Source organism: Cibotium barometz, chromosome 36 (assembly GCF_041138505.1).
Source record: "Cibotium barometz isolate CiBa-2024 chromosome 36, ASM4113850v1, whole genome shotgun sequence".
Classification (NCBI taxonomy): domain Eukaryota; kingdom Viridiplantae; phylum Streptophyta; class Polypodiopsida; order Cyatheales; family Cibotiaceae; genus Cibotium; species Cibotium barometz.
Genome location: NC_141081.1, coordinates 12329255 through 12340190, shown reverse-complemented (window position 1 = coordinate 12340190; position 10936 = coordinate 12329255). Strand labels below are relative to the sequence as shown.

The 10936-nt window shown below is 41.2% G+C and overlaps 1 protein-coding gene across 1 annotated transcript; it reads right to left on the bottom strand.

Annotated features, from left to right (window-relative positions):
- Positions 1–822: 822 nt before the first annotated feature.
- LOC147617495 (putative serine/threonine-protein kinase WNK9) lies at positions 823–7140 on the bottom strand. The gene is made up of 7 exons (XM_086775746.1): positions 6075–7140; positions 5390–5427; positions 5058–5282; positions 4751–4971; positions 4220–4377; positions 3550–4045; positions 823–2648 (listed from the first exon to the last, which is right to left on the bottom strand). The coding sequence occupies exons 1-7, from the start codon at positions 6192–6194 to the stop codon at positions 1387–1389; spliced, it is 2520 nt and encodes an 839-aa protein (XP_086631872.1). The 5' UTR covers positions 6195–7140; the 3' UTR covers positions 823–1386.
- Between the last annotated feature and the right edge of the window lie 3796 nt (positions 7141–10936).

Sequence of the window (10936 nt, the reverse complement as noted above, 5' to 3'; positions counted from 1 at the left end):
TATATGGAAACATCCAATCTCTGGCCATCTCTATCTTATGTCCTACCATGTGCCAAAAAAGCCGCAGCCAGATGATTCGGTGTGTGTGTGTGTGGGTGTATTTTGTGCAATTCTCATCATAATGGATGATTTTAATATTTTTAATCACATTTTTCTTGCAAAGTACTCCCAGTTTTCCGACCTCACAAAAAAGCCATTGGGCTAATCCTATTTTTCCCGTGATTTCGGGTTATTAGACTTACAGTTTTTTTAAGAGGTAAGACATCCGGTTTAAAGATTTTAGGCTTTGGCTTTTGGATTTTTTTGTTAAGGATGGTAATCAAACACAGTTTGAAGTATGAAAGCAAGCTGCAAAGTACAAGAAAGGGATCATGCTATGTTCAGCTTGTAAATTTCACTATTTAGAAATTAAAAATTGCCTACAGACATCACCACTTAAGCCTATCCACATTAAGTTGCCAATCAACCAGGCTCTCATCATTTGTTGGTATTTCAAATGAAGCAATGGAACAGTTGTTGCCCTTGTAGAGAACAGTTTTCTTTCACACAAAACGGAGTACTTAGTTGGCACACATAAGTCTTCTTTCATTTTCAAGAGATCTACAATGCTTTAGCTTACAAAGAGATCTACATTGCAAGTGCCTTAGCTTACAAAAACCACACATACTCAAGGCCGTGATTTTCATGGAATATCCATATAAAGTTCAGAATTATAGCTGGTGATCAGGAGACAACCTATGGAAAGCAATGCACAAGAATCTCCCACATTTACCAGATGATACTGAAACTTGAGAGAGACATGATTCATGTACAATACAGTGTACACAAACTCATGTAAGCATGCCCTTCACTTCATAACTGGGGAAAAAAGTACATCAATAAATGTAAATAAAAGGAAACTTTGGTTCGAACTCGGCTGTTAAAACTGCTGTACACATCATCCAGACCTGACCACTACATAGCACATCTTACATGCTTTGTTTGACCAGGTTTCCAACCTTGTTTTGAAAACCATATTAATAAAGATTTTATAGTAAAAATAGCTCACGCCACCTACGGAGAAAGCCTTTTTTCTCTTTTTTTGGCCACCAAAACTTGGGAAAGCAAAAGCTATAACTTGTTGACAACAAGCCTTCTGAATGATTTGAGCAAGCATTGCATGTAATCAGAAAGCTATACATCTACACTATCTGCAGCAGCGCAGCATATATATATGTAAATATATACTCATCAGCCACTGCATACTAGCAATAAGAAATTTCTAAGGTTAATTTTCTCATTTGTCAGACCAAAATAAAAATAAAATACCTACTCCGCTGTCTGAGCACATCACGGAGCTCTTGACTTGCAGTCCCTGCCCTCTACACACGAGGAAAAACATACAGTTTACCCTATAGACGGGGAGCTTACGTCCCTTGAAAACCTAGGCTCTTGCCACCCCCCAGCCTTGGTAGTGCTCCTGGGCGTTTCTTGCCCAAAGCTTGAAAGATCATCGAAACTCGTCATCGAGCCATTGACAGAGCCATAATCGCAAGGCACATTTCTCTGCACCCCACATGAAGGGTCCTCCACTCTCAAGCTTTGAAAACCATCCTCAAGGCTCTCCGGATTCTTAAATGCTGACCCCTGACAACTACCGTCACTCCATTCACAGTTTGTTGTAGGATGGTCACACTTCAGCTTTTTCTTCTGCCGCCACCGGTTCTTTACTTCTGCAAGCGCCTCCTCATGCTTGCGCTGCAGCTCTTGCATCTCTTGCTCATGCCTGAGCGCAAGCTCTGCCAACTCCTGGGCAGCTTCATCATCACAATCATTGTCATCATCCCGATCCCATGGAACGGCAGGCGGACTACACAGCATTTGTTGAAGGTTCTGATCATCAATTTCTTGTTGGCAATCCTCTTGCAGTGGTTTTTGAGGAGATGAGGCCAAGGCAGGAACCATACTGCGGTCGTCACACGAATGCCCGTGGACTATGCCCTCCCAAATCTTGTGCACAAAATTTGCACAACCAGTCTTCCGCTTAAACTCCACGAGCTCATTAAATGCAGCTGCAATGTGGCTGCCATCATCAGGTTCACTGTGATCTGTAAGACTTGAGCATTCCTCAAAGAGTGGTATGACAGCTTCATTTGTTCTTGGGAGCGACATCTGTGAGGCATGAGAGCTTGAGCTGTCTGTCAAGCTCCAATCGGCTTCTTTGGAAAGGTCAGACGTATCACTAGAAACTGTGCATTGTTCGGCTTCATGGGCAGGAAACTCAGACCTGTGACACTGATAGGTGACTTCTTCAAATCTTCCATATATGAGACCCTCTACTCTTGAGGGGGACACCGTCTCTGGTCTTGGTGAAGAGGGGGGGTTATCGTCCATCGGGCCTTCAGATAAGATGCTTGTCACTGGATCAAAGACATTAACCATGCCATTGTCACCTTCATGGTCGAAGGCCTCACCATCACAACATGTCTCATCTATGGCAACCCCCGGCTTCCATTCTGGGACGAGTGCCAAGATTGCCGCATCAATCATTTCTGCAATTTTGGTAACATCTTGGTCTGTTAGATCCAGCTCAGCAACCATCTCACTTGCCACACACATTGCAGTGTCACTCTCCACGTCAAACGGGAAATGAATGTTGCGAACCTGACCTGCATAGGATCCCAATTCGTCTTCACAGTGAGTAACAACGCATGCAAACCGAAACTTAAACACGGAATGAGCTTATAAAACAAGAAGGTATCCTAACAAGGCTTGCCTCTTTTTACATGTTCACCTACTCTAGAGGCTGCTTAAGTGTAGCCGATGATCTAGAGCACGTGCAATGAGGGTGTACTAAGTGCAAATTGCTGGGATGGAGGTTTCAATCATAAGTAGGGCTGTCTAGCAATTATGCTGAAGTGCCAGAGTAGAAAAACACACAAGCTTGCAATATTCTCTTGGCTCATGCTCCTAAGCCTACGTAAGGGCTGGTTAGCTTGTCGGCCCAGGCAGCTAGTAGGCTTGCATGTATCGTGCCTCTTATCTGGTCCCATTGTCATAGCAACTTACCAAGCAGGAGGATTTGTGCATGAGGGTGGAGCATTCATTTCTAACACCCCCTCACTGCCCCAACCAGACAAAAATTCAAAATTATAACTACTAGTCACATCAGGTGGCTAAAGGACCATTAGCCTTCCACTGAGCATGGGCAACTATTTTAAGGGTTTGCATGGCTAAGTTGGGGCAGGCCACTGTGGTAGAGTTTAGCTGAGCTTCAAATTTTCTCACCAGATCTCCCAATACTACTAGATAGTTTTAACTGGCTATCGAGTCGCAGACCTCATTACAGCAGTCAAAACAAATCAAACACAAATTGCTATTTACTTTGAACTATATGAGGAGAGGCAGGGAGCTCACTGTTCCTGGTCTTAAAAAACGGCCAGAGTGAACTAGACCAAATTGGCACGTACTTCCAAGTTCCATTCCCAAATATATTGCACACTTGCAGCAAGCATTCCAACTAAACATTAACTACACAATGATCATTGAACAATTGAGTAAGAAGGTTACCTTCAGATCCTGATATTTGCAGTTTAAGAAAGACATTATCATCTTCCCTTCTTTTGCCATTTACCCTGAAATCCACACTCCTCGCACGGTCCTCTTTAGAGTGCAAAGGAGGCATAGGCTCGGCACTTTGAGCTAATTTCGAATCCGCATTTTGACCTGACTTCAACTCTCCAACTGAACATGCACAACTATCAGTGCTATCGTACATGTAAGCTGGTAGTGTCTCCTTTAGTACGTAGCTTATCTGCACCGTCGCAGATATTCCATGCGGCTCCTCAGCACTTACTGCCATATCATCCATGACATTAGCCTTCCGTATCATCCTGCCCAGTTGTGGCGAGCACTCTACAGAGCCTCGACTGCCCTCATATTGAAGAAAAGGATCCATCAGAAGCTCTCTAGCAGGAAGCCTCTTTGAGGCTGGTGCTAAGCATTTTTCTATGAAATGGCAAAGTTCCGGATCCTTGACTAGCTTCAGGGCTTCTGGCCTTTTCCCCTGGCCAAAAGTTAGAGCAATATCAGGACTGTTAGACAAAGAATGGTCATATATTCATGATAATTCACCAGACAACGCCAGGGGGGGGGGGGGGGGGCGCTGCATGGACTGCCTTTGTTTGCATGGCTCACAATCCAAAAACAAGTTCCCTAAGGCACCTTAGAGATCACATACCAGCATGACTTTCTTGTAGATTTGAGCAGCATTACTACACTCGCTATATGGATACTCAGATGTAACCATCTCCAGAAGACACATTCCAAATGAATAGATGTCTACCAGCTCTGTATACTCCTCTTCATAAAGCTCTGGAGCCATGAACTCAGGTGTGCCTGCAAACAGGGGATGACACAATGTGATTAAAAACAATAGATATGGTACATTTGGGGCATGTGCCAAATGAGTATGCAAAGTACACATTGGAATAGGTACATTAGGTACGTTCATATTTGTTGCTTTAAAAAAGCAATATGGAAAAATTGGGGGAAAATTTTGGAGGAATTGCAGGAAATTGAGAGATTTGGGAGCACACAACAACTACAGCAAGCATCGAGGCTAGGTTGCAGCAACATAAGAGACTCCCGCAACAACTGCATATGGAACGAACAATGCAGGAAAAAGGGCTCCGTACACATATGGATGTAGCCTTAGAATAACATACACTCCAAAAGCAGCCACACGACATAGAAATTAGGCCTCTCATACCTATGACGCTGCTAGCGTGAGCATGTTGGAGGATAGCTGCGAGGCCGAGATCTCCAATCTTGACCTCCCCTTGATTCCCATTGATAAATATGTTATCACATTTTAAATCGCGATGGATAATGGGTGGATCATGGCTATGCAAGTAAAGCAAGCCTCGTAGAATCTGTCGTGACCACTTTTTTACAGCTTTGATGTCGACGTGCTTGTGCCTTTTGCGGTATCTAAAACACAAGCCCGATAATCAAGGAACATCCATTGCGACTACATGACCAAGACTCAAGCTGCATTGAAATTTTGGGGAACTTACTGTCTCAGTGTCCCTGATGTAAAGATCTCCGTTATGAAATTGACCGTGTTAGTCTTCTTGTCTACCCACGAATGATAAAACTTTATGATGTTCTTGTGCTTCAATGTACTCAGCAGATGAACCTCTGAATACAGGCGATCTAGATCCTCCGGGGTTCGTAGTAAGACATCCTGCACTTGGTTCCAAGCCACCTCTATTCCATCTTCTTGATCAAAAGCCCTGTATCTATAGTAGCATGTCAAGGTCAAACATGGTAAGCCTGCAACACAGACCGCAACCCGGATTCAGATTAAACATAAAAGAGTGATTGATAAGAATGATTTACAGGATACACAGTCTTGAAAGCTCCTTTGCCCAGCACTTCCTTGTACTATAAAACCAACATCATCAAGAAAAATGAATTAAGTTCCATCAAGTAAGCCTAGATTTTTCTGTAAAAGAACCCTATGTCAACGTTTCCTACGAGGAAAGACAATGCCTACAAGGAAAGACAATGGAAAGGAGAACTGTTTAACATGAATCAATTAAAACTATAATCAAAACATGCCCAAACTATTCCATCACATGCATGCACTCGCTCACTTTTTATTTGTTTTTTTTTTGGGGTTTTGTTTTCTGTTTTTTTTTTCCGGTTGGGGGAGGGGGGGGGGTGTTCAATCCACCATAAGGCATAGGAATTAAACCCCTCAAGGCCGTTACGTCTTCTAGATCGAAGTGAGGTTGGGTGGGAAGCCTATCAAGGGAGTTGTTATGCTTAGAAGACCAAGTGACGTTGGGTGGGCCGGCTATCAAGGGAGTTGTTATGTTATGCCATAAGACAGATTAACTCTCTCTCTCTCTCTCTCTCTCTCTCTCTCTCTCTCACACACACACACACACAAAGCAGAGGCTAAGGAGGGGTTTCTACTGTTATGGCAAGTGTGAGGTATCATAGACACACACATGAGTACAGATAATGCAAATACTGTTCCAAAACATCTTAGTTTGAGAATATGGAAGAGTGAGAAAGAAGAGTACCCGCCCATAACGGCCAGACGGATCTATCTCTACATACTCGAAATCCCCAGCCTCGTCCTCCTCAATTGCTCCAAGCTCATGCAAGCAGAGAGCACTGCTGCCACATCTGTGAACAGGCATTCTGACAGAAAGAAAATGCCCCCTTCTAGAGAACAAATGATGATCTATGATGGAGATATCTCAGACAAGTGCACTGCCTGCGGCCGGTGTCGTACAGGCCAAAACAGGTCCTGTTCCCCCCCGGCTCCAATGTAGCTGGATTTGATGATAAAGAGATCAAGGCTAATATCATGCCTGCTTTTTTGACCCAAAAACCAACGCAATGGTTGCTGAGATGTCGGGTGGCCGGGAAAAAAAAACAGTATCTGAATGAATCGCCCACTTCAGAAAAGAAGGAAAAGTAAATCGCCCACTTGTGTGATGCAGACAGAGAACGCAAGCTTTGCCTAAACCGCCCACTTCGGGATTTAAAAAAAACACAGCAAGCTGCAAGGTCTGTTGCAAAAAACCTGCAGAATTTCTATGCAGATGGGACAGCGAGAGCCTAATCTCCCAATTTGATGCAGGAAAAGTAGCAGAATCAAATCGCCGAACGCCCAATCGAAGGCTTTCGAGGCAGGAAAATCAGCCAAAAGGAACTGCAGAAAACGCTAACCTTAAAGATTGATCCAGCCGCCCACTTCGCTTGCCGCCTCCCAATTGAAGGCTTTCCAATAGTCCATTTTTCCAAGATCTGGCCACCTGTACATCTAGCTCAGGAAAGCAGGCAGATGACCAACTGCCCGGAACCAATGAAATCTGCTAGATGGATGGATACTAAGCTCAAGCACCTCTAGGCATAAACGACCCACAGAGAAAATGAGAGAGAGAGAGAGAGAGACACAGGAGAGAGAAAAGGACTAGTCTGCCTCGATAATAGACATTCTAAAAGAAAATGCAGACAGAAAAAGACCCAGTCGGCCTCGTTAGTATAGACATTCTAAACAGAGGTAGTAGAGAGAGAATGAAGAGAGAGATGGCAGACAGAGGAGAGAGAAAACGAGGTAGGAGAAGAGAGACTCGAGAGACTCGCCGGCGGCCGACCTAGTGTAAATAGTTCGCCTTGTGCTGTCAAATGGACCCCACATCTGAGGCTCTTACCGGCTGTACCCGTCGCCGCATTTTCCCACCGCTTCTTCTCCGCTTGCCGGCACTTTACCCGCAATGCTCTCGCCGTCATCCTTAACGGCGCCGTTAGGGCCACCCATTGCTTACCAAGGAACCTAATGAAGTCTTCACCAAGGCTTTTGCTTGCCTCTTACCAAGGCTTCTTTTGCTTTACACTAGGCTCAAAAGTAACCTAATGAAATCTTTTGTTTCTTTACCTTTGTGACATAATGCACAGATTCATTGACCCCCACACACACTAATCTAGCACCTTGTTGAGAGAGCACCTTGTTCAGGATGCCATGATCCCCCTCCGTCCGTGCCCTACCCCCAATCATCTTGTCCTACTACTATGGTCCTTGATCCACCATAGTTTTTTGCCCTAATGTCATTTTTGCGGCCTCATTGGAGTCATTGACCCACCTAAATTCTTTTCCTCCATGTTATTCCAATAGAAAAGTCATTATACTCTCATGCACAATCTTTTATGTCACTTCATATAAACAAGTTACATAATTCTGCTCAAAGCAACATGTCTATGGCATAAGATACCTAGTCATGTCACTTCATATAAACAAGTTACATAATTCCACTCAAAGCAAAATGTCTATGGCATAAGATACCTAGTCATGTCAAAAGCATCACAACAAAAATCAGCCATGTCACAAGTGTCCCACAAACTTATGAGCCAACACCTCTCACATCCCGAATGCCTTCCCGTCTAAGGTGCTAAATAATGCTATTAAATGATGCAAAAGTGATTTTAATGATAAATCTTCTTTTTGAAGAAAGTTGTTTTTGTTAGACTACGGGTATAATTGCCATGTTAGGCACTTTAGGGCCAATCACTAGATTAAGAAGGGTTAACATGTCTATCCCTAATGAAAAAAAGGATGTATCAAAATAGTAGTTACATTTGGAATCTAAAGATTCACCTGTCGTCACCCACCTTCCCATTGTTTGATTCATATATTTCTAAAACTTAACATTAAACTCTTTCTCAACATATTCTTCAAATACCATCTCGATTTCCATTCAACAAGCATACATACGTGCCTTGCTCCTTTTTTGCACCCAAAACTTCTATCAAGAACATGTGAGGATTTTCCTAGCCTTGCATAAGGGATGTTATGAAATAAAATTAACCTTAAAATATTTTAAGGCACATTTAAGGTTCTTTGACAATGCAATACAATTAAGGCATAATAGATGTATGAGATTCTTTGACAATGCAATACAATTACGGCATAATAGATGTACAAGATTCTTTGGCGACGTAATACATTTAGCTAATTGGAACCTTTGTTAGGGTAAGTTCAGTAACATCTATTTGGATTAGAGGCTTTCTCTTTTTATATCACTTCTCAAAAAAGATACCTCAAAGGCATGCTTATAGGCATCACAATAATATTTAGGTCATCATATGATTCTTACAATGATTTTTAAAAGACCTTCAATACAATCCTTAGGCTCCCTAATTCCAAAATGTTGACTCTCAACAAACACTCTCAACAAACTTGTGGATGCAACCACTTTTACTACCATAACTTTTCAAGACTTATTAAAGTAAGCTTCCTAGCTTTGCCAAGTTGCAAAAGGTGCTTCAAAAACATACTTGAAGATGCAATAATACTTAAAGATGCAATAATCTTTGCAATCATCACTTTCAATCTATTATTCGCTACATATGCTTCCGTACTTTAAGTTTGCTATTTTTAGCTAGGAATATAACAAGAATATCCACTAATATTATAGATATGGGATGCCAATGCTCCACCAAAGTAGAAAGATTACACCATTAAAAATAATGTTTTTTTAATCGAGCTGCTTTATGACACAAAAGGTTCATACATGTATCAAATTATCTCCATCATTAAAGCCTTCAAGATTCTCTAATCATCATACTTTTTGTTAATGGCCTTTATAAAAAAGAAATAGGAAATAGAAATTTTGGTGTACCATCATTTATAAACAAATGAGAGTTAATTATTGTTCTACTATTTTTGTTTAGCATGTCCATGCAATTCATAATTCTTCATGTGTTCATGAGACAAAGTTACAATTCTTAAAGTTGTACAATTATGATTACAAATTTGAGATATTTAACAAACTTTAGTATACACTTTAAAGTTAGCTAGCTCTTATCATAGTTATTATACATCTCTACCTATAATGCAGCCTCTTGTGACACCAAGCCTTGTGCTAAGTGGTATAAATTAGAATTTATTAACAATAATAGTTGATTCAAGAAGTAGTTTATGTGCAAATGTGCTTTGTTATGTTTCTTTGCACCAAAAGAACAACATTTATATAGTAATGCATGCCAAAACTTAGAACTTGGGGATTTTAATTAAGGACTTTCTCCATTCCTTAAAGTACATTATTAAGGACTTTCTCCATTCCTTAAAGTACATTATTAAAGGACTTTCTCCATTCCTTAAAGTACTAAACAAAATCTTGTTTTGATATCCCTAATAATATGGAGGTAGAAGTTCTAATGGCACTTAAGTAGTCGATGAGAATTTACAAAGTTGAAGATACGTGATATACTTTTTTTGAATCAACCATTACAAACACGGGAGTTGGAATAAGGAGATTCTGGCACTTAAGTAGTTGATGAGAACTTACAAACTGAGAATATGTGATATACTTTTTGAATCAACCATTTTAAACATGGGAGTTAGAGTGAGGAGATTTAAACTCATTATTATGAAGAGTCAATATTAGAAGACAAAAGCTAGCACATAAATGACCCATAGTACAATATGAAAAAAAAAATGAAAGATGTCATTTTGGGTGTAAATCATGGGTTAAGTAAAAATTGATAATAACTTTTTATTATGTGTGGGGCTTAATACCCTTCATGACTAGGGCCCACACATGGGATTAAGAAATGCTACATGATCTCATTGTAATTTTCCCTCCATTACTTTCCCTCTCAAAGAAACCACTTATAAAGAATGCTACATGATCTCATGAAAAGAAAGGGGAAAACTCAAGAACACAAGTTGGAAAAGGGGAAGGAGGGAAAGATAAAGTGAACAGAGAGGAAGGGGATCCTGAAAACATGGGATGGATCAAGGTCAGGGATAAGTCCAAGGTAAAGTTATAACACCCTTAGATAGGTAAAGGTGAAGCCATGAATATCCAGTCAGGAGGGGGAGGGAAAGGAGCTGAAGCAAGCAGATCTACAGAAAGGCTTATCCCACCTATCTACTCTAATCCCTTTAGTCATATGAGGGATGACAATGAAACATCATCTATGGGGAAGTTCAACTGGCAGGTAGATACTTCTTGGAGGCAGATTCAAATAAGAGTTGGCGAGACAAGGACAAAGCCAAAAAGAGACAAGGACTAGAGGTGGAGACGGTTCCTACAAACTGCCCTAGAATGAGTAAGATAAATAGGATTAGGGGTTTTACTTGGAATGTTAAAGGTTTGAAAGATAAGAAGAAAAACTCAACTTTTGGGGGGGGGGGTTTAAAAACTGGAACTTGTCCATAATGGCAATTCAGGAACACAATCTAATGGGTAATAAAGAAAAAAGGAGAGAGAGCTTCATGGACCGGACTGTCTTATATGGGGGAGTGAAGGCTAGATATAGTGGATTTATGTACATTCTTCAAAAGGAATTAAAACCTTCTATTTATAGCCAATCATCCCAATGGTGGGCAGGATCCTAGTTGTAGAAGTGCACCTAAAAGAAGAGAGGATAT

Coding starts and splice junctions, on each gene's coding strand:
- LOC147617495 (XM_086775746.1), bottom strand. CDS start 6,194: ATGCCTGTTCACAGATGTGGCAGCAGTGCTCTCTGCTTGCATGAGCTT. Junction 5,428..6,074: donor CGTCTGGCCGTTATGGGCGG/GTACTCTTCTTT, acceptor TTGGTTTTATAG/TACAAGGAAGTGCTGGGCAA. Junction 4,046..4,219: donor TCTACAAGAAAGTCATGCTG/GTATGTGATCTC, acceptor ACTTTTGGCCAG/GGGAAAAGGCCAGAAGCCCT.